Raw genomic sequence first — 24763 nt, forward strand, 5'->3', positions numbered from 1 at the left:
GAACTCCTGGTTGGCTCCATGCATTTGGAGCAGTGCTCTGTACTGGTGATGCAGGGATTATCGTCTGATCTGGTTTTAGGCCTTCCCTGGTTGCAGTTGCATAATCCCACGTTTGATTGGAATACTGGGGATCTCACCAAATGGGGTAATGAATGTCTTATGTCATGTCTTTCTGTTAACTCTATTTCTCCCCGGGAGGAGGTAAACACGCTTCCTGAGTTTGTTCAGGACTTCGCCGATGTGTTTTCTAAGGAGGCCTCCGAGGTGTTGCCCCCCCATAGAGATTACGATTGCGCTATCGATTTGGTGCCTGGTGCCAAGCTTCCTAAGGGTAGGATATTTAATCTTTCATGTCCTGAACGTGAAGCTATGAGGGTGTATATCCAAGAATGCCTGGCCAAGGGTTTCATTCGCCCCTCGACTTCTCCTGTAGGTGCTGGCTTCTTCTTCGTGGGGAAGAAGGATGGTGGTCTTAGGCCGTGCATTGATTATCGTAACCTGAATAAGGTCACCGTAAGGAACCAGTACCCACTTACTTTGATTCCGGATCTTTTTAATCAGGTTCAGGGAGCCCAATGGTTTTCTAAGTTCGATCTACGGGGGGCATATAACCTTATCCGCATCAAAGAGGGGGATGAGTGGAAAACTGCGTTCAACACACCCGAGGGTCATTTCGAATACCTGGTCATGCCCTTTGGGTTGTGTAATGCCCCTGCTGTCTTCCAGAATTTTATTAATGAAATCCTGAGAGAGTACCTGGGTAATGTTCTTGTTGTGTACCTTGATGACATACTGGTGTTTTCCAAGGACTGGTCCTCCCACGTGGAGCATGTCAGGAAGGTGCTCCAGGTCCTTCGGGAGAATAATCTGTTTGCTAAGACTGAAAAATGTGTCTTTGGGGTACAGGAGATACCATTTTTAGGGCAAATCCTCACTCCTCATGAATTCCGCATGGACCCTGCCAAGGTTCAGGCTGTGGCGGAATGGGTCCAACCTGCCTCCCTTAAGGCGTTACAGTGTTTTTTAGGGTTCGCCAACTATTACAGGAGATTTATTGCCAACTTCTCGGTCGTCGCTAAGCCTCTTACGGACCTTACCCGCAAGGGTGCTGATGTCCTCCATTGGCCCCCTGAGGCCGTCCAGGCCTTTGAGACTCTCAAGAAGTGCTTTATCTCGGCCCCCGTGCTGATTCAGCCCAACCAAGAGGAGCCATTTATTGTGGAGGTTGACGCTTCCGAGGTGGGAGTGGGGGCCGTCTTGTCCCAGGGTACCAGCTCCCTCACCCATCTCCGCCCCTGTGCTTACTTCTCTAGGAAGTTTTCGCCCACGGAGAGTAACTATGATATTGGCAACCGCGAACTTCTAGCCATTAAATGGGCTTTTGAGGAGTGGCGGCACTTCCTGGAGGGGGCCAGACACCAGGTAACGGTCCTTACGGATCACAAGAATCTGGTTTTCCTAGAATCGGCCCGGAGGCTTAATCCTAGACAAGCTCGGTGGGCACTATTCTTTACCAGATTTAATTTCTTGGTTACCTATAGGGCAGGGTCCAAGAATATTAAGGCTGATGCTCTGTCACGTAGTTTCATGTCCAATCCTCCTTCCGAGAAGGATCCTGCTTGTATTTTACCCCCTGGTATAATCGTCTCTGCCACGGATTCTGATTTAGCTTCTGATATCGCGGCTGATCAGGGTGCAGCTCCCGGGAACGTCCCTGGGGACAAACTGTTTGTTCCCCTGCAATACCGGCTGAGGGTACTCAGGGAAAACCATGACTCCGCTCTATCTGGTCATCCTGGCATCTTGGGCACCAAACACCTCATTACCAGAAACTATTGGTGGCCTGGGTTGCCTAAAGACGTTAGGGCTTACGTCGCCGCTTGTGAGGTTTGCGCTAGGTCCAAAACCCCTAGGTCCCGACCTGCGGGCCTACTACGTTCCTTGCCCATTCCCCAGAGACCTTGGACCCATATCTCCATGGATTTTATCACCGATTTGCCTCCATCTCAGGGCAAGTCGGTGGTGTGGGTGGTAGTCGACCGCTTCAGCAAGATGTGCCACTTTGTGCCCCTTAAGAAGCTACCTAACGCCAAGACGTTAGCTTCTTTGTTTGTGAAACACATCCTGCGTCTCCATGGGGCCCCAGTCAATATCGTTTCTGACAGAGGGGTACAATTTGTTTCCTTATTTTGGAGAGCTTTTTGTAAAAAGTTGGAGATTGATCTGTCCTTCTCCTCCGCCTTCCATCCCGAAACTAATGGCCAAACGGAAAGGACCAACCAATCCCTGGAACAATATTTAAGGTGTTTCATCTCTGACTGTCAATTCGATTGGGTCTCATTCCTTCCCCTTGCTGAATTTTCCCTGAATAACCGGGTCAGTAACTCGTCAGGGGTCTCCCCGTTTTTCTGTAATTTCGGGTTTAACCCAAGGTTCTCCTCCGTCTCCCCTGGTTGTTCCAATAATCCTGAGGTAGAGGATGTTCATCGGGAACTGTGCACTGTCTGGGCCCAGGTTCAGAAGAACCTAGAGGCGTGCCAGAGCGCACAAAAGATTCAGGCGGGTAGTAGACGTTCTGCTAACCCCCGGTTTGTCGTCGGGGATTTGGTCTGGTTGTCGTCCAAGAACTTGCGCCTTAAGGTCCCGTCCAGGAAGTTTGCTCCCCGATTTATTGGACCTTATAAGATCATTGAAGTCCTCAACCCTGTATCCTTCCGTCTGGAGCTCCCCCCATCCTTTCGCATACATGACGTCTTCCATGCCTCCCTCCTTAAACGCTGCTCCCCGTCCTGGTCCCCCTCGAGGATACCTCCTGTTCCCGTTCTCACCCCTGAGGGGGTGGAATTCGAGGTGGCCAAGATTATGGACAGTAGGATGGTCCAGGGCTCCCTCCAGTACCTGGTCCATTGGAGAGGATACGGGCCGGAGGAGAGGACTTGGGTACCTGCCCGTGATGTTCACGCTGGGGTATTGATTAGGAGGTTCCACCTTCTCTTCCCCACTAAACCGGGTCCTCTTAGTAAGGGTCCGGTGGCCCCTCATAAAAGGGGGAGTACTGTTAGGGATCTGCCAGGTACTTCATCTAGGTATACTCCTGGGATTAATCAATCCACACCTGAGGCCAGACCTGTTCGACTGACACCATCTCCCACCAACCAGGGTGGCAGGCTCAGGAGTGGGAGAGCCTATCGCGGCCTGGTCTGTCGGAGTTAGCTCCGCCCCCTGTCCTTTATTACCTGCCCTGTTCTCTCCCTCAGTGCTTGTAATTCTTTTGGATTCCTGGCCCCACTGCTGCTTGCTCCAGCCTGCTTCTGCCGTGCTTCTGCCTTGCTGCAGTTCTGCTTCCTGCTTTGCTTTGCCCCGGGCTTGCTTCTGTCTCCGTGCCCGCTTGGGTGTACTCACTTCGTCCTGGTCCTGACTGTTCGTTCGCCGCTCCGTTTCCTCGTGGCGTTCCGTGGCTACTGCCCCTTCCCTTGCGTGTTCCCTGTTTGTTTTCCTGTGCACTTAGACAGCGTAGGGACCGCCGCCCAGTTGTACCTCGTCGCCTAGGGCGGGTCGTTGCAAGTAGGCAGGGACAGGGCGGTGGGTAGATTAGGGCTCACTTTCCCTCACCTCCTTCCTGCCATTACAGTTGTGCCCAGGGGGATGCATAGAGCAAAAATCAAAATGGGGCCCCAGCTCTCGAAGGTTAATGGCATCACATGCCACCATGTTTATTACCCATCTCCATTCCCTCCCATCATTTGTAGGGGAGGTCATCATGGCCTTCATGCTGTTTCCCATCACCCATGATTTGCTAGCATTGTTTTGATAAGGTGAAAGGGTGATGGCCTGAACTTGGCCCTTCTTCTCCCCTTTAGTATACATCTTCGGTTGTGTATGATATACTGTATATGGTGTTACCTCTCCACGATGTCTCTGGATTCTGCCTTCGTCTTACTCCTTCAGATTTGTTGGTTGGTACTTCTAGTCCGACCTCCTGATTTTGACCCCTGGCCAGTCTTCTGTATATGTATTTGTCTCGTTCTCTGGTTTGCCGCATCTTGAGCGCCCTCCTGGTGACAACCCCTGGGTCAGTTTCTGACTTGGCGTCGGCACAGTTCCAGATGTTGCCAGCAGTGTACCCACCATCAATTGGGGACTTTTCTGGGGACCACGACCTAGGAGTCTTACTGATGGTTAAGGGAGAAGAACGGGGAGATTTTTTTAGACCCGCACCTCAGGTAAGCCAGTGCCAAACCAATAGCTTAAGGATCCACTGCTCCGGTGAGAATTATAATATATGACATGTCAATGTATCCATCACCAGCATTACATGTGGTCCATGAAGATCAGAAGACTCCTATATTAGAACATGAACTCTATATTGTCAGATGAGAAATTGTGAGGATCCCCAGGACTATGACAATGATAGACGTTCTCCATCCTCGCCTGACCATGTCAACCTCAAGTCCCAGTCCCTTCTTTCACATACATGAATTGCCACTATTGGGGGTTTTAATATGTAGGGGCGACTTTAGCAGGTGACAGCTAAGTTCAGCCATAATGACCCCGCTGACATCTGTCACTATGACCGATTATATTTTGACATTTCATGAGTTTCGAAACTTGACAATATTACGTGTCATTACATAAAATAACAGAATTCCTGGGGGTCCGAAATCTGCAAATCCACCAGCGTTTGTAAAACTATACGCCGTAATCTGGGGCTGGCATCATTTAGGAGCGGGACGATGGGTCATTTTTGGAAATAACTGACAGGAAAGTTGCTATTAATGGAGAAAGTGATTCCATATGTAGACATCTAGTTTGATAGTAATTTGATCAGGGTGGTGGGTGGTCTCGTCTAGGGTTGTTGAGATGTGATGTTCGTTTGGTGGGGACTGGATGGCTTGGATTGCAGAGGCTTCAAAAGGAACGATCCATATACCGTGTAGACAGGGGAAATGTAGGCAATGCTTCTAGCGGAAGATATCTCATCGGAGGCATACGGTGCACGGTAGACTTCTATGGGGGGGGGTGTATTATGTTGTGCAGAGAAAATGCCAGTGGGGCTTCCGTTCTAATGATTGTGGGGGGTCCCAGCAGTTATATCTGCAAGTGATGGCATATCCTAGATATATATCATCACTACCTGAGGTGGGAATACCTGGGCAGATGCTAGGGCCCATAGAGCTTGGGGGCCCCATGACAATATGGATAGACAAACCTTATAGGTAAAGGCGATGGTGAGTAGACATTGGGCCCTCTCATCATTTAAGGGCCCACATTCACTTTGATCTGGCTGTTTGGTCACCCCTTCTCCTTCCATAATGTACAATGGAAAAAAACAAAAACATAATAGGACAGATGTACTAATACTGTCTAATATTTAGACAGCGTAAACTTAGACCGGGCAGTCTGAAGATGCGCCAAATTCATCACAGTGGTGCACTCGATATGATAAATTTGACGCATCTTCCTAGACACTTTTCTCTTCCTTATACAACCACTTGGGCGGCTTAGTTTATGTCAGTTTTTTTTGCGCAAAAATTTTGCTGCACATCCGCACACTTTAAGCCACTCCCCTTTATGAAAAGTGTCCAATGAGACGAACACATCTGTTTTTTTGTGCGCAAATCAATAATAAATTTGTTCACGTTGATTTGCACCCAAAAAAAGGCTTAACTTAGGCTAGAATAGTAAATCTGCCCCAATGGCGGGCATTTACTAATACCGGCGTTTCATACTCCAATCTTAAACGAAAGTGCGCTGAAGTACAATGCACCAAATTTATTACGAGACGCACACCTCTCAATAAATTTGGCGCTTCTTTGGCTGTTTGTGCGCCAGAAAAAAGCTTACGACAATTTGTGAATGTTACATTTGTCCGTTTATAGAGGCCCCGCCCCTCCCGATAAACCTCGCCCACTTTTCTTGCCACGAATTATAATGCAAATATTGTGCGCGCCATAATTTGCAACATTTCTACGCCATAAAATTGGCATAAAGCCTTTCCGAAATCCCCCCTCCCGAGTCTGTCCCTGCCGCTATCTTCCTCCACCAAGCGGCTGGTACTGCGAAGGGCTGGTTGTGAGTATCAGCCCTTCTACTGGAGCGCGGCGATGGCATAAATTGCCAGGTTTGAACATATATTTGTGCCACTGTATAACGTCTACGTACTCATTAGGGCGCATCTTTGCCCGCTTTTAGGCTGGTGCAACAAGGTGACATTTAGTCGGGTGTGAATTTTGGCAAAATGTCTGGATTATCGGGACCTCAATATTTCCCTATGGAAAACAAAGTCGATAGAAATGAGGAAAAGAAAACCTTCCCGAACCTTCTATGGATCTTTTATCAATTTTGTGTTAGTTACAAATCACCCTAATAAAAACTCCAAAATATAAAAAAGGATAATAACACAATAAACACACACAGAGCTGCAGCGCCACCATCTGGTGGTCACCTATATTGCAGCTTACCTCACTTTTCAGAATATTTGATAAAATCCCAGTTTGCATTTTAAGTTTTTGTTTTTATAATTGCGTATGTAGTAATGTAGCGGATGTGGGAATCAATCAGTAAGTACAAGTAGAGCAATTCTAGTTTGGTCAGTAAACTTGGATGGACAAGTGGCCTCAGCCTTTCAAAATAATGACAAATGGCATTGTGTGTATGTTGTGACTGTGTAAAAGTGTGTGGGAATAAGCCCGCAGAGACATACACACCTATTGTATATAGGGCCCTGTGTGGGAATAAGCCCGCAGAGACATACACACCTATTGTATATAGGGCCCTGTGTGGGAATAAGCCCGCAGAGACATACACACCTATTGTATATAGGGCCCTGTGTGGGAATAAGCCCGCAGAGACATACACACCTATTGTATATAGGACCCTGTGCAGACTACACAGGAAGTGGCTGATTCATTGTACAAGAAAACCTCAGACAGCCAGAGAGACAGGCAGGCTGCAAGAGACCTCATACACCCAGAGACTGCCGGACCAGAGGAGCCACTGACATTGCCGAGCAGAGTTGAGGTCGGTATAAAGTTGGGTGGACACATATGGGGTTAAGGGGTTAATATAATAGGACGGGTCTATATGTAGACTTGACAGCAAAGCTGGAATGAGGGGGTGGTGGGGGGGGGGGTTAATGACAGATTTTAGAGAGAAAGAGAAGCAGAGAGAGGAAGACAGGAAGAAAAGGGGAAGAGAATGAACGGAAGAAGAGGCGTTGAGGGGAAGTGACAGCTCAGTAAGAAGCAGAGACACGGGGAGACCGCTCCTGGCTTGGGCGATGCACATAAAGAGGTGAGCGGAAAGCCGAGAGCTACCCGGCGACTATATACTGTATCCCACATAACCGCAGATATAACCGATGTTCTTATCTGTAGATATAGAGACCCCGGGGTCAGACGTAGAGGCCACCGGGCTCAGGAAACACAAAAACCTCATCTACATCACCAGCCTACTGACCCTGAGATCATATCAGACGCTGGTTAGTTAGAGTATTCATTGACGCAATGGTTTACTGGAGTAGACGGGACATTGGCTGTGGACTTAAAATACTTGGAAGGTTTATATATATATATCCGTAGGAATCGAATTAGATGTTGGACGTGTAGAACCTGCCCTGTGGGTAGTGCCAGGGCTTATAACACAACGTCACTAATGCCCGGGTACTCGCCTTCGGTTGTTGTGGCCGTCACCGCTGACTCTGTGGCCGTTATACTCAAAGTTGCTGAAACTTATTTCTATCATTAGCAAAATATATATTTGCATGAAACCAAAGCTATAAGTGTATTTCCTCTAAAAATGAGAAAAAATAACCGCTCCCCGTCTAGATCTGCAATACCAACTAATGATCTGTATTTAAGACCAGGGGCGGACTGACTAATGGGGCAACAATCTGGGTTACATTAGCCGGGGGGCTGCAGACCCTTTTCCATCCCTTGCAGATGAAGGGAAACTGTGTTCTTGAAGGACCTCCATGTGACGGTGGGGTAGACCAGTTTCCAGGCCTATGATAAATTTTGACGTTCGGTTGGTTTAATGAGCTCACAGGAAGTGACATCACTAAACCAAGTTTTTATGGTCCAGGGGACCAGATCTCTGTCAGCCCACCCTGACTTCCAGGAGTTTGACAGTGACACCCCATCTGCACTATTTTCGGAAGCCCGGGAATAGAAAACCCTTGATATAAGTTCAGAGGTGTATTTAGGACACCCATGGTCTGTCTATTGCTTATGGTGGCGGAGTTGGAGAGGAGGGATCAAAAAAAGTAGTTCTAGCATTAGGTGAGTAGACCGCCGACGTATTTTGGACGCTCCATCCCCGATGAGCAGGAATGATGCAGATGACGTAGATATTAGAGGGAATTACATATTCCAAAAAGTAGCATTAATGAAATAATTTGTCAGCAGAGGGAACATTAGCACATGGGGCGACATGAGGCCATCACCAGTCTCACTGCTTAGTTCAGAGGGTTCTTGTGAGTCGGTTGTATGGTGATTATGTAATATCTGTGGGCAACCAAATTCTGTTAAATTAGTTGAAAAATTTAACATATGATTTAAAGGAGTTTTCCCTAACAGGCCATCAATATTTGATCGGTAGGGGTCCGATTCCCGGCGATGAGCTAAATAAAGGGGCACGGCGCTGTACATAAGGTTGTGACTGCAGCTTATATTCAAGCGAGTGCCACAACCGCTTCTTTCAGCTGATCGGCAGGGGTGCTGGGAGTCAGACCCACACCGATCAAATATTGATGCCTCATGCCAACTTCAGTTATTTTCTTCAGGGTGCTATCAGTTTTTTTAATGGATAGCACCCTGACACATTCATTTCTATGGGGCCATGCGCACTTCTGTTGTTTTATCTGTTCCGTGCGTCCGTTCTGTCAAAAGTAGAACATGTCCTACTTCTGTCCGTTGTTCAGTGTCCTTCTCGCCCATTGAAGCCTGCGGGTCCGTCAAAACAACGGACGGCATACAGAAGGCATCCGTGTGTCGTCCGTTTTTCACGGATCCGTTGCCAAGCGACGGCAGGGTGCGCCAAAGTTCCCTGCATTCAACGCACAAGATGGATTTTAACTGACCGTTTAAAACGGAACAATGGAACGGATGTGGCGTGACAACGGAAACCACACGGATGTCACAACGGACACACGGATCTGTTTTAAACGTGAAAACGGTGAAGGATGTGTGCATGAGGTCTAAATCTGTTTTTTGGGAGCTGCATGTGACTTCTAGACCCAAAAATGTGGTTCCCCAGCATTTGACAGCTGATCATTCTGACGTGCACCAACCTCACCAGGGGTGTCATTGGATTTCTGAAACGATGTGCCGGGCTATGAACCATATTTGTTACTTGGCACCTGGGCCAGGATCATATAACAGACATTTGGCACCACAGCCGGCAATGTCAACGGGAACCCTTCACCAGCACAGTATCCCTGCCACAAAATATTGTTCACATGGAAATGTTTCATTGGTTCTCATTAGTACTTGCTTGTTAATTCTCCACTTATTGAGGCTCTTTCCGCTCAGTCTAAGTGCAACGGTTATCTGATAATCTTCATTTTCACACTGGTGGTTTGGTTGCTTGTAGTGTATAATATTTCTTCCCACTCTCTGCATTGGCTTCCTGTTGAGCTTGCGGTGGGCTTGTGCTTACATACAGCAGCCAATCTGAAAAAGCAGAGCTACAGCGCAAAGCATGGGGAGCGCTACACTATCCAGTGCCTGTGATGAGACCGACGGTGGATATCGGACATCTAAACCTCCCATTTTAACTAATGTTGCTCCTCTACTGGGGCACACCAACAAATCACCCAATAAACAAAATAAATCGTTAACTGTGCGAAAATGTTACGTGTTTTAATCCATTCACCTCTTATTAAGCAGGAATGATTCATTAATAAGATTGCAGGGATATCAACTTTTGCTGGTCCATAAATGGTTTGTAGGTCACTGTGTGTCCTGTGGGGAAGATGACACGGGTCTCTTTGTACTTGATATAGTTTGTGGTTTGTTTTTTGCTGTTTTTGGATTATTCAGGCTTTCTTTACTATAAGCCACAAGAACAACTTTCATCATTACGCACATGACTTTTCACACTTGACCCATACAGCTGTGAATCCGCACAGTGCCATCCACTTAGTCACCAGCCATAATGAATCAGCAGACTCTGAACTGGCCAAGGACGTAGGATGAGACCTGCTGTAAACAAAACACTGATCATCGCAGAAAGTCGTTGGGTAATAGATTGCCCAACATGAGGAAGTCTGCCACCGAATGTTACAAAGTCCATACACATAAAACTGAACTCCAAATATAGATATCAATGGAAACCGACCTATGACAAATGAGGATACACCCATTCTCAGACCAAACCCCACCCCTGCTGAGCTACTTCCGGTGCCACCAGCAGAGTGGAGGGCCAGTACGGATGGATTGCATCCACGATATGAAGTACTTCTTATTATCAGATTGATTGATATCTACCAATACTTGATGTGATTGTCATATTCCATTTCAGAAGAACTTTACTCCAAAAACAGGTCTTCAGATTCAACCAATTTTGGAATTTCATCTTCCACAGATACTTGTATTGGCTTAGTGTAAAAATATATTTCCACAGTTGAAGATAGTCTCCATTTATAGCTTCAGGTAGGCCTCCACTGCTTGGCTCAAACATCTATGTGGGAAGGTAAATGTGGCCCCTTCAGCCTTAGGGCCCTCAGGAAATGTCCCTTTTCTTGGCTTCTAAATATGTCCTAGCACTGGGTCAACCTCAGTTAGATCTGCACCGACTTCTGCATGTTTTTCGCTAAATTTCTGCTATTAGTATCCCTTACTATATTATCCACAAGGACTTGTAGGTGCTTCAGTGTCGATATATGGACTCATAATTCCCATATGGCCTTGTTAGTGTATCCCAATGCCACCAAGATGAAATGATCCCATACTGATCTTGGTAAAAGTATATATGGCTCCTGTATGGATTCGTATTATGTCTGAATGTGGTCTAAAGCCTCATGCACATGAGCTTATATTCGGGTTCTTGATTAAATGGAATATGTTGTCCATAATGTTCTATGGGCCCCTGCTAAAAACTAAAATTCTCGACTTTCCACACGGAGTGGCTGTATTATGGACGGTATTCTCCTAAGAAGCGTTGCTTCATATGGGGAATACTGTGGCAAATTGAGGTGAACAACATGGAGCCTTCGGGGCTAGATCACCGGTTTATTGCAGTTAATGTGGTCCTGTATCCATAAGGCATAAAGGTCACATATGGTCCAGGAGCCATAGCTCATCTTTTCACTTCTTCTACAGAGTGAAAGCTTCTGCGTGAGAGAGACCAAGAATTAGGAAGGAATAAACATTAAGGGGATCTACATCTGCAGAACATTGCAGGAGAGGGAAGACATTGTATGTAGAGAAGAGAAGATACAGGACGGTATTGTGAAGAATGACTGAGACAGGAGAAAGTGAACACCCCAAGATGGCAGAGACTGAGCTTCTTACAGATGAAGAGGGGCGTAGAGACCCTCAAACCGAGGTGAGTAGGCAAAAAGCAGGAGGGAAGGAAGGAAGGTAAGAACTGTACCTCATCCACTAGATCTGTATGAGCTGAACATTGTGGTGGCTGTTGCCGGGGTTGAGGTGAGATAGTTCTCTCATCCACCGTTATTGTCAGTAAAATATCTTCTCATATATGACTACAACTTCTCTTATATGACTACATCTTCTCTTATATGACTACATCTGCTCTTATATGACTACATCTGCTCTTATATGACTACATCTTCTCAGCTATGACTACATCTGCTTTTATATGACTACATCTTCTCTTATATGACTACATCTGCTCTTATATGACTACATCTTCTCTTATATGACTACATCTGCTCTTATATGACTACATCTGCTCTTATATGACTACATCTTCTCATCTATGACTACATCTGCTCTTATATGACTACATCTGCTCTTATATGACTACATCTTCTCATCTATGACTACATCTTCTCATCTATGACTACATCTGCTCATATATGACTACATCTGCTCTTATATGACTACATCTGCTCTTATATGACTACATCTTCTCATCTATGACTACATCTGCTCTTATATGACTACATCTTCTCATCTATGACTACATCTGCTCATATATGACTACATCTTCTCATATATGACTACAACTTCTCATATATGACTACATCTTCTCATCTATGACTACATCTGCTCATATATGACTACATCTGCTCTTATATGACTACATCTGCTCTTATATGACTACATCTTCTCATCTATGACTACATCTTCTCATCTATGACTACATCTGCTCATATATGACTTCATCTGCTCTTATATGACTACATCTGCTCTTATATGACTACATCTTCTCATCTATGACTACATCTGCTCTTATATGACTACATCTTCTCATCTATGACTACATCTGCTCTTATATGACTACATCTGCTCTTATATGACTACATCTTCTCATCTATGACTACATCTGCTCTTATATGACTACATCTTCTCATCTATGACTACATCTGCTCATATATGACTACATCTTCTCATATATGACTACAACTTCTCATATGTGACTACATCTTCTCATCTATGACTACATCTGCTCTTATATGACTACATCTGCTCTTATATGACTACATCTTCTCATCTATGACTACATCTGCTCTTATATGACTACATCTTCTCATCTATGACTACATCTGCTCTTATATGACTACATCTTCTCATATATGACTACAACTTCTCATATGTGACTACATCTTCTCATCTATGACTACATCTGCTCATATATGACTACATCTTCTCATATATGACTACAACTTCTCATATGTGACTACATCTTCTCATCTATGACTACATCTGCTCATATATGACTACATCTGCTCTTATATGATTACATCTTATCTTGACATTATAAGTGACCCCAATATATCACAGAGCTGTACTCATACAAGATATATGAAAACCGATATAAGACAGAGTCTAGAAGCTCAATAAAAAGAAATACTTTATTTCATTTCTTCAAAAATTGTTTAACAGTATATATAAAAAGGAATCCACACTGATGAGCAGATAAGATCGCCACACCAGGAAAAGTCAGGCATCAACACTATACAGAGCCATCTATCGACAATACATATGTTAACTACTCAGATGTATGTATAGTGATATAAATAAAAAGAGACAGACTAGTATATCAGTGGCCAGCCTGTGGGCATACAGAGGATAACAATAGAATTCAAGTAACATGGAACTTGCTCAACTCCCATTTAGAAATGGTCAATGTATTGCCACATATAAAGTGTTAAAGTGCAGAAGCTGACAGCGAACTCGCCACAGTCGCCCCAAAAGTAACATAACCTCTACTAACCAGTCATGTCTGATTCCCTGGAATGGCGTCCTACCCCGACGTGCGTTTCGGCAAGCGCCTTCGCCCCCTGACGAGCAGTATACAGTGACCGCCATTGATCAACCTGAGAGCTGAACTCATGGTGTACATGGACGTAGCTACGGAAACAAAAACATCCACAGCTGTAGAACGTAATATCTGTTCTCCGAGTTGAAAATTTGCTACAATAAACGTAATCACGTGCTGGGGCCGGGCTGATAAAAGTGAACTACCACTTTAAGATGTGTGCTTATTATGGATGTTACTTGTTATTTAGGGTTATTTAAAAAAAAATATAAATTTTTGAAAATGTTAATAAAGTTTCTTACATCCCACATAAAACGTTATCGGGACCATGGGGCATTTGCTTCTTTTGCCCATTCTTCATTCAATCCTATTGATGATTTGCTGACATCTGTTTCTCAACAGTCGCCCCCGAGATCCCCGAAATTCGAGGAACTGGAGAGTGTTTTTCTAGATAACGCAAGTGCATGTACAGAGATTGTAGGGGACGGACAAAGACCCTGGAGATCTGCTCCCCCATCCCCGTCCTGTGAAAGGAGAGGTGAGCGGATACGTATCAATATTGTCTATACCCCCCCCCCCCCGTATAGCATGGTACTTGCTGTATCATTGTATATACGTTGCAAAAATTATACTCCACCAGTAACCGCCAATATGGCTGCTATTATAATTGACACAGCTTTCTCAGAGTCCTGAACGGCATATCTGTCGAGTTAGGCAGCAATACAAGAATACGTCGCAGCAGCGGGTAATGCTATGGACAACTCCTGTGTCAGCTGTAACGTTGATAATATTAGTCGTCACCCAGCTTTCCTAGGAACAGATATTATTGAGTGCTTTATAGACGTTTCTTGCATTTGGTATCTACAAAGCAGGTGAGGCTCATCCACAGATATATGTGATTTACTGCACTAATAGACATCCGGCTTTATAGATACTAAAGTTCAGCTGAATGTTTTCTTCCTCTTTCCGCCATAATAAGATAATAGATAATATGAGATTCCTATTGAGCTGGATATTGTCCCTGGGCAGCGGTGTGAAATCCCTCTCATTGTTTTACAGATACTTTATTTATACCGAGAGGAATTGCTGTGTATAGTGCACTAAAAAACTGAAAAAAGGGGAATGATATGGGGAGTATATGATGATACATAACGGCAGGTCGTCCTGCCGGATTCTAGTGTCTGCAGGTAGCAGGTGTATTGTATTAGTGTGGTTGTAGCACCATCTGGTGGCACATATAGCGTACTACAGCCGATCGGCTAATTCTGTGGGACAGGCCAGGGCATGAAGGTGAGTGAGGGGCAGTAGCTTTACTGGGATTTAATGAACACAGTACAGACAATGATCAAAATTTAGAGTCCGTTCACACGTTGCGTAAAATACTGTGATTTTTTCCCGCAACGGAAGTCGCTGCGGAAAATCCGCTGCAAATACAATAGCAGCAAAGTGGATGAGATAAAACAAATCTCATCCAGATGCTGCGTAAATACTGAGTGGAAAAACCGCTCAGAAATTGACTTTCAGTGCGGAAATTAATTCCGCAGCATGTCAATTGTATTTGTGTAATCGCTGCTTATTTGTTGCGGGTTTTCCCCATTGAATTCAATGAGGAGGTAAATCCCACAACAAATAGCAGTTGTTGCGTTTTGTGCGGCGGGTTCGCAGTGATTCCGGTGTAAAAAAATGCAACTCCGAAAAAAAAATCTTATACTTACCCAGAAGTCTGTGTTCCTCCCTCCAGCGCGGCCTCCTGGGATGACGTTTCATCCCATGTGACCACTGCAGCCAATCACAGGCTGTAGCGGCGGTCACATGGGGTTAAACATGATCCCAGAAGGCCGGCCTGGATGACGTCAGTGGGCCGACCTACAAGGATGACACCTCATCCCATGTGATCACAGGCTGCAGTGGTCTCCTGGGATGAAACGCCGCAAACGCTCCGAAAAACGGCTGAAAATACGGGGGCTGAGTGCCTCCAAACATCTGCCCTTTGAATTCAATGGGAAAAATAGCGTTCCGTTCCCACACCCCGTAAATAAGAAGTGCATGCCACTTCTTGAGATGTTTTAGGAGCCGCTTTTCATTGAGAAACAGCTCCAAAAACAGCCGTAAAAATAGCAGCAAAAAACGCGAGTTGCTTAAAAAACGGCTGAAAGTTAGGAGCTGTGTTCCCTTGAAAACAGCTCCGTATTTTCAGCCGTTTTTTGTTAAGCGTGTAAATATAGCCTTTAAGTCCAGGCAGAGGTGTGACTTGAAGCTTGGAGGCACTTTTTTCTGGTGACTTCTTATGTGACAGGGGGACTTTCGGCCCCTAAGACTACAGGGACCATGTGCAACTACTATCTCTGCACCCCCCATAGCTACGCCCCGGAGCCCGGAAGCGGCCTGCCACCTCTGATTTTGGATGTATAGCGCACTTTAATTTCAATCCATTTCCCTTCTAGGCCTCTCAGCCTCCGTCCTCTCACTACACACTGAAGAATTTCTTGAGCTTCTCTCCACTGCACAGACCAGGCGACTGGATGAGCAGAGAGCGCTGTTACCCGATGAGGTTCCGCCACCCAAGAGACACTCTTCAGTGCGCAATTATCGCCAGTTCTCCCTTCCATCCGATGAAAAAGGAATTGTCACAGAACTTCAGCGCAGGAGGGGGGCATCTTGGACTGGACGAAGTCGCAGGAAGAAACCTCCCTCGATCAAAATCCCCGCCCAGGAGGAGCTGTACAACACCATCCTAGGCCATCAGGTAAGAGCCGCCCTACTGAATGATATTCTATATTACTGAATCTATAGACTTTACCAGCTACTAGAAAACTGAACATATAATTCCACTTCAAAACTTAAAGGGTTATCCAGATTTAAAAGATTAATGGCCTAGCCTTAGAATAGGCCATCAATATAAGATCGGTGGGGGTCCGACTCTAGGCACTCTGCTGTTTGAAGGGGCCGTAGCTACCTCTCCATTGAGGCCAATGCAACAAGCAGCTGCTTTTCATTGTGGGTCTTGGGACCCTGTTCTTTCGAAAGGTGGGTTTTGCAAAGGTCTAGATACTCCATAGATGAATGAGTAACCTCCTCTCTAAAAGCGTCTAGGAGTCAGTAGAGGATGCGCTAAACTGAGGAATATACTATTTGTTTTACCCATGATACACATTACACATGAGTGGCCCAGGACCGGCAGCTCCACATAGCGCGGAGTGGCTAGAAAGGACTGCGTCCAGCATGGACATTATGGAGTTGCTACAAAGTCTTTGCACCTTCAAGCCACAGTAAATCCAGGATGTGGTGAGCATAAGAAATATATGCACTTATAGAGGGGTTCTCAGCTTTAGACAACCCTTACTTCTCAGAAAGGTCCCTTGTCGATAACCAGATCACAAAGGGTTTTCCTGCTCGGAGCCGTATTGATCAGCCGTACTCTGCGAAGAAACTGGCCAGTAAATGTTCTGTTTTCCTGCAGCACCACCACAGGGGAAATGAAGCATTACACGGTGTCCATTCATATCAATGTGTGGTCTGTGTAATGGAGGACCGAACAGGTCCTCCAGAGTGCGAGACGCTCTATGTAACCGCTCTCCACTCTGGCCAAATTATGCGGATCCTGAACAGAGGTCCCCCCTGACTCAGACTACCCTAATAGGGTGTATGACAATGGATTTTCTAAACTGGACAACCCCTTTTAACATTGGCGGCAAACGTTATATACTGTACGTTTCCCAGAGAAAACAAGTAATGCAGGAACTCATATAATAATACCGCCACCAACATATAGATGACTCAATGTTAACGTTTTAAAGCAGATTCCCTATAGAAGATATATCAGGACTGTTATTGTAGTGTTTTTAATGAATAATTGTAGGTTTTGCTGAATCCCATTATAATGTCGCTCATATCCTCAGCATAAATGTCCTACTCTCTTCATCTTGGGAGGAGCTTCCTCATGTGCTCACTATCGCCCCCTGCCGAGTAATTTACTGTATATTGACTCTTAAAAGGGTGCTGAAGATAAGGTGGTAACTTCTTTCTGAGCAGCTATCTGGCTCTAAATCCTGGTTGTCACCTTTTAGGCCCATTCAACTGCTTATCACTGCCTCCTAAAAAAAAATAAGGATGTGTAACGGGCAGCAGAATCTTCATGGAGTTGTTCTTTTATCCACACCGGAATGATACAATTTATATAGTACAGTATATATATATATATATATATATATATATATATATTATAATCTGGTCAATTCATTATACATTGCATGGCCTGAAGCTGCGGTTCCTGTACATTACACAGGGTTCGCGGGTGGATTTTTTTTTTATCAATGAGGTCATGGGTGAGCATTTTAGTGCAAAATGCAATGGAAACAATTTCCAGGAAGAGCTACAGGAAAAGACAATTGTTTCCATTCTGAATTCCAATTTCTCAGCCAAATCAGAGGTCAGTGGGGGAGGGGATAAAGGAGGTCGCTGGATACAGAGGAAGGTATGACGGATGTAATGTTATTGTGCTTTACATTGAACATAGTATTTTATTATCATCGTTTTTATACCGTATGATTTTTTTTAAATTTTATTTTTGTTTGTTTTTTTCACTCAAAAAATATACAAAAATGTCTATATATTTGTGGAGCGTGCTGTGATGCTCCGTCTCAGAGGGTCAGAACATGATGGTAAATGAATTGCCTTTTGTTCGGGCCGACATGTGGCGCAGTGATAATATCGTATGGTGCCATCTGACAGAACAACTTTGATATGTTGCCATCACAGATAACACATTGAAGCTGGCAAGTTGGTTCCTGTTATGTACATTTTTTCCATCTAATTTTTTAGTATACAGCTCCTATGCAGACCTATGTGTCTCAATGGTTTCAGACTACAAACAAACCCTGTAGTCTCATTCATGTGTCACTTTTCTGCTCCCCCTTCTTAATAACCTACAAAAAGTAGAACAAGTGGCAGGGGGAGTGAAGTAACACAAGACTGCAGGATCAGTCTACAGATAGTTTGTTTGTGGTCTGTAACCATGGAAACCCATAGGTGCGAATGGGAGCTGTATACACCAAACGGTCATATATTTATAGTCAAGACTATTAGTAAGATTGCTTCATTTTGTTATTTTAGATGCATATTAGCAATAAAAAATTAATACGTCAAGGAAATGTTGTAGCATACACTGTTAATTTTTAGCTATTCCCGTTTCTTTACAGTCTCAGCGGATGAATGACCAACGCAGCTCTCCCCCGATTCCTCAGGCTGCAGCAGATCTATTTGAGATCTTATTTCGCTTTCAGGGAAATCGCCTGGATGAGCAGAGAGTGGAGATGCCCGAGGCACTGGGGGGCGCGTGCTCTTAAGAAGGAAGGAGGTGAAGGGTTTGCTCCATCCTTTTGTCAAAAAGATTATTATTAGTCCCGCTGTATCCAACTTCTACACTGTGACGTTGTCTCTTAATGGACAGGAGGTGGATGATATTATTTTGGCCACTGTAGAAGACAAATACCAAAGTAAGAACTAAGTGGACTTGGAAGCTAAAAGGGAATTAAACCACTTTTCTTGGTGGGGAAGATGTTTTTCTCCAATGGGGGTCAAAATTTCACATAAAGACTGTTGCTTTAAGAAATATTTGGTAGAGCCGGGATGCGAAGACTAGCTAAGAAGAAGCCCAATATGTGTCTTGAATCATCTGGAGCGGAAGTTTCGTAGATCTACTTTGGTGTCTACAGAAGAAACAACCCGATTCTTCAGAAACTTTATAAAGCAACGGGCTTGCAGCTTCCAAGCAGAGATCTTTTTATCATGTAGGCCAATGAGGCATGTGCCCAAGGCAGAAATTTTAGAGGGCAGCAAAAAAAATTCTTGAGTTTGTACATTTTGGTTTTGTTCTTTAACCAAATTTAGACTCTGTTTTTTTCTCTGCTGTTCCTGCACTTGAATTTGAGGGAGTGCAATAATTGACCAAGGTGCTTGGGATCCCTTAGGCCATGGTGCCATAGTCTCTGCCCTAATGGTCAGTCCGCTCCTGCTCTAGGTGTTTTCTACCATTTATATTACTGTCTTGTGATCATCGTATGGCCGCCATTGAGCTCCATGTACTGAAGTGGTCACAGGACATTTTATCTGCTGTACAGTATACTGCCTTTCTTTGCACAGACTTGTTTCAGGATCCTAAAATATTAGACTATTGTAATATGATTTCCATAATATGAGACAAGTTTAGAGTAGAAATATTCTTATTATAGCAAATTTGACATTTTAAAAAAAAATCTAATTATTAAATTGACTACTGATTCTTACTTTTTAACCAAATTCTCCTATATAGTGTGCAAAGATTTCGTTTTGTAGGTTTACGGTGCACTTGACAATTCTGTCGGCCTCATATCTCCCAACAATCTACCGGTGTATACAGAGTGTGCTTTGCTTTTTTCATGCTGGGAGAGGAATTTGTTGACACCGGTCAATGTAGACAAAAAATATCTCCCAAAATGCAGTGCACCATAAAATATCAGCGTATCTCTGTCTAAGCAGGGTTACATGTAGCAAACGTAACTATTGCTTTAAGTAGGTTGAAAAATGAAGTGATCGAAATGCGTCAGGTTTCCTCATGAGGTTCGATCACACCGGACTCATTTTGAAAACGTTATTTATTATCCAATAATACGCATAACTTAAAGAGGTTCTCTACCTAAATATATAGTTTTAGTGAAATCTGATTAATAAAACATTACGAGATAACTTGTATTAGTAATTAGATTCTCCTGAATTTAAGTGGAAACGTCTCTTCTTGCAGATTGGATTTTATTGGTTTTGAAACAACTTAAAGGGGTTATGTGGGGACCAGAAATTATTATCTGTGTAGTCACTGCAGTATGTGAGTACAGTCGCTAATATACATTCCGGTCCCCCGTCACGCGGATTCTGAGATTTTCATAGATTTTTATAGCGCTGCCGGGGGATCGGAAGTCTAGTTGCACAGCCTTCTTTGATGACGATACGACTCTTCATCATGTGACCGTCCCCGCTGTATTCTATGTACAAGCAGGAGCAGTAGTACAGCGAGTACGTAGAGTACAAATAACTATAGGCTACAAGTTTTCATTCCCTCGAAAATATTCATAAGGACATGATATGATCCATTGTCCTAGGTGTGGACTGAGCTGTTTGACTATCATATCCAGTGGCGGACCACCTGGTATAGCTGTCAACTACTGACTTAGGCCAGGTTCCCACGAATGTGGGAAAACTCGGACGTGAAAAACGTGACGTTTTTCACGTCCGAGGTGCCCCCGTGCGGCTTCTGTTTTCACGGATCCCCATAGACTTGAGTCTATGGAGGGAACTGTGAAAACTGAACAAAATAGGACATATTCTATTTTTCAACGGACCCTTCACATGGACCGTTGAAACAATGACCGTGTCAACGGCCCCATTGAAATACACGAGTCTGCGTGATGGCTGTTGTTTTAACGACCGTCACACGGACGTCTACGTTCATCTGAATTGGGCCTTACTGACAGCCATGGACAGTCCATCAAGGCAGAAGTGTGGCAATAACCCCATGTGTTCACAGTTTTTGCAGTGAGTGAATAGTGAATAAACCCTTACGTGGGTTTTCGGCTTGTAGAACAAAACAAGTCCACCGATGATGAGCTGATTGTGAAGGTCCTCTTGCTGGTGCCTCCCTGGTTCAGCTGTAATTCTTCGTTGATATCAATGGGCCATCCATGTATAGCACAGATGAGCTGGGTCTCCAGGAGGAGGGCTGCTTTCCTCATTAGTAGCGGGGGACTCCATCTATAATATATCCGTATGGCCTAATAGGGATAGGATAGGGGCGGTCTAAACTGAACAACCCCTTCATGAATAAAACGGCCCATTTACAGAGCCACAGTATATAGACCGTTACATGACGGCCGGTGCTGGTTGGAATTTCCATTTGAATCCTTTGTGATTGTTTTAATGAATGTCACTAATTGCTGTACACATGCTAATGACTTGTCTTTAACAATTCTGAACAAGTGACGTCATCTTTCTAAAGTGTTGTTTTGTATCTGCTATAAAATGTAATGAATAAATGCAAAAGTTTTAATACGTTACGTGATCAAATTGTGTGTTCCGTTATTCCGCAAACTCTATTAGGGCACGGTCCCACTTAGTGTCATCCACATTGGTTCAAAAACCTGCTCACTTGTGGTGGCCAAAGACCGCATGATTTTGCTGGCTATTATTGTCAAAATTGTGCGACCATTGGCCACCGCGAGTGAGCGGTGTTGTTCGGCCGCACACGGAAACTGCTACGTAAGACCATACCCTTATAACTGGGAAGAGCCACACAGATTGGCTGGTTATCCAGGTAAGCCATCATGCACAAAGCAGAGAACGTACAGAGGCACTCTGGGTCTCTTCGGCTCCTTGCCATGGTGCGATATTCCATGTGCTGCTGTATGCTGCCTCCATACGGCATCGTATTATGGAAATTTACAGCATTGGTTCAATGGGAGAATTCCTCCGTCATATGGAACCCAGCAGAAAAACCTCCATATGACCCTTATATGCTATATGCGTATAAAATTAGAGTCATAAGGGGGTACTGAATGGCGCCATGGGCACAGTATTATGGCTCCGTAAGACTCAGTCGCCATACAAAGCTATAATATGTTCATGTGAACGAACGCAATGTGTCAATTCTTTGTGTGATCTGGGGGTCAGACTTTTTTCTGGACATCCAATGTTCTCCCATCACATTAAAGAACAGTCAGTCTCTTCTCATGTTGAAATGCCTGATAACAGGGAGTAATAGACTACATTAAACTTCACAGCAGAAATAACTTGGTTTCGTGTTACCAGTAAACAAGAAGGTTTGAAGACAGAATACCTATATTTCCGATTTTTTAATAGAAAATATACACATTGCCCAGAATAACACGTATTTTACAGATGGCTGCCTGCAAAAAAAGTGCAAGTGGTTATTTCTAAGTGCTATCCATATTGTCTGTCATTACAAGGATTTCTGTATTCCTGATTCCTAACATATTTATGGCATATTTATACCCACCGTTCTAATTCTTTGCACAGACCAATAGTACATGTGACGTTCTTATCATGGAAAACTGGCATATTCTTCTCCTTCATCTGCCTGCAGTCTCTCTGTAACTGTTCAGAAACCTCCTCAGCCCATACAAAATCCATCTAGTGAAAAACTGTAAATAGGGAGGAGGGGGATGCAGCTGCAGTTTCTTACTTGGTGTTGCAATGAGGGGGAGGGGTAGCAGCTGGTACTTGCTAGTTATACTATTACTAATATACTTATTAAGCTGAAATAAAACCGTAGGTTCCCTTGAATTATTGAACTTTTATCTTGATATATGTGTAGGGGGGTGCTATTAATTTTCGGTGGGTGTAAAAGATAAAGTGCTAGACCTTCTTCGGGAAGCCCTTTCGTGTGGTCCGCAAGCCATTGAACAATTACATGCACAATCTCTCTCACTATTTTATGGTCAACTAATTACAATGCAGCACATCGAACGGTAGTCAAGTAGAATGGGATCAACCAGTATCCCAGCACGGTCCTCAAAATTGGACATTTCCCTACAAAGTCCAGTTACATAGAATAGAAAGGGCCCCATAGCAAATATCAAAATGGGCCCCACATTATGGTGTTGGGTTTTCCATCCAGAACCGAAGGGCCTGGTGTTTGTTTCGCCCGTCAAGCCTGTTCCGTGACCTTTGGCCAGTTCCCTACCTCTTTGTTGGCTACCTCTGAAGAGGGGCGTCCTTCACAGGCTCTTGTTACCAAGTAGCAAAAGGAATAGGACCATCCAGGGCGGAGCTCCCTCTCTGAAAGGGCCCCATAGTCTCTACAGTATGTAAACCCTTGACGAGGCCTATACATACATTACAAAATATTAATCTCTAAACATTTGTACATTTTTAATAACTGTTGTGGTCTTAGCACAAATTTATACCTCCAGTCTTAAAGGAAAAATCATCTCTGTATGAGCCCTGTACATGAAATAAGATATTTTGGCTCATATGTGTTGAGAGTATAAAGAAACCATTTTTTTAACAAGTGTCTGTAGGATTGTCCTTTCTTCTGTTTTCTGAAATTTCAGAATTATGATTCAAGACATTTTAATGACATTAAGGTGAAGCAATACCCCAGGGATTTCTGGACTCAGGTGAGGGAGTAAGAAATGGATGGTGATGCATACACGTCTTTTGTGTTGACTGAGTTTCTTCTGGGCTCGCAGGAGAAGGGTAACCATACTGGGATGAAGGAGGGGTTAAATATATATTATGCCCCATCTGGTCGGTATGAGGACTAGATACGTCTTTGTTAGGTGGATGTTCCAAAGCTGGAGTAGGACAATAGTTGGACACAGCATTTTGGCAGGTTGGAGATTTGGGATAATGAGCTTCTGGTAGCCAGTGGGCATGAGGAGACATCTGCTGTCCTCCACCTGAATATGAAGCCTCTGGCACTGTACAACCTGTTGGACAAAAATGAACCTTCCAACCTCTATGACCACCCCACTGACATTGTGCCACACCTGATGAGAATGAGCCACTTCGGGGATAGGGTGGGCAATTTCCTCCATAGTTTACCATGGCATGATGTGATTGGCAACAATTGGTTTCTGATTGTGTTCCTGGTAAGTAAGGTGGCGCGGAACCAGGTGGAGCATTGTGATAACAAGAACTGCTGAGGTCTATGTGAGGTAACGGAGGAGGTTTGACAGATTCCTTAGGTCGAGGTCGGGGGGTCTTTTTTAGCTGAGGAGCTCCAGTGTTTGGGACAGCAGGTGTGCTCCTATTCATCAATTTGCTGCTTTCTTCAAGAAGACGTAAGATATCCCTATGGCCACGATCTCTGGCTGCATGTCGAGGCTGATGCCCTATGTGATCTGATAGATCACGATCTGCCTGATGTTCAAGGAGTAGTCGAACAGCTTCATAACTTCCTTCTCGTGCAGCAAGGAAGAGGGCGGTCTGATCCTATTTTACCATGTAGAAAAAGAAGAAGCAGATGCAATAGATAGATTTAGAGGAAATATATTGGACCTAGTAATCCTATTTTTGCTTTGTAGCATTAGAAAAATTTAAAAAAGATTGTATAGAGCACATTCATAAAGTCCACATTGGAATCTTGTCTCCTAATAGTTAGAACCACGGTTTTGCTTTGGTTATTGGTCTTGGGTGACCAACGCCTTATGCAGCCATCAAATTAGGTCATCAAATAAAGTTCCTCTATGTACATTGGTCATTATATGAAACCAAGTGAGAAGACAAGCCTGGGTATATACGTATAGAGTGCAAAAAAATTAAC

The 24763-nt window shown here is 44.2% G+C and overlaps 2 protein-coding genes across 2 annotated transcripts in view; one reads left to right on the forward strand and one right to left on the reverse strand.

Annotated features, from left to right (window-relative positions):
- Window positions 1-7220: 7220 nt before the first annotated feature.
- GPSM3 (G protein signaling modulator 3) lies at window positions 7221-21533 on the forward strand. The gene is made up of 5 exons (XM_075836468.1): window positions 7221-7293; window positions 11322-11547; window positions 13852-13987; window positions 15894-16195; window positions 18648-21533. Exons 2-5 carry the CDS (start codon window positions 11458-11460, stop codon window positions 18792-18794), a joined length of 675 nt encoding a protein of 224 aa, XP_075692583.1. The 5' UTR covers window positions 7221-7293; window positions 11322-11457; the 3' UTR covers window positions 18795-21533.
- Window positions 21534-22309: 776 nt separating this feature from the next.
- The window catches only part of NOTCH4 (notch receptor 4), a 58877-nt gene continuing 56423 nt past the window's right edge, over window positions 22310-24763 (reverse strand). The window contains exon 32 of the mRNA XM_075836442.1: window positions 22310-24432. Coding sequence (XP_075692557.1) covers window positions 23578-24432 — 855 coding nt within the window. The 3' untranslated portion in view covers window positions 22310-23577. The remainder of the gene's footprint in view (window positions 24433-24763) is intronic.

Source organism: Rhinoderma darwinii, chromosome 8 (assembly GCF_050947455.1).
Source record: "Rhinoderma darwinii isolate aRhiDar2 chromosome 8, aRhiDar2.hap1, whole genome shotgun sequence".
NCBI classification, from domain to species: Eukaryota; Metazoa; Chordata; class Amphibia; order Anura; family Rhinodermatidae; genus Rhinoderma; species Rhinoderma darwinii.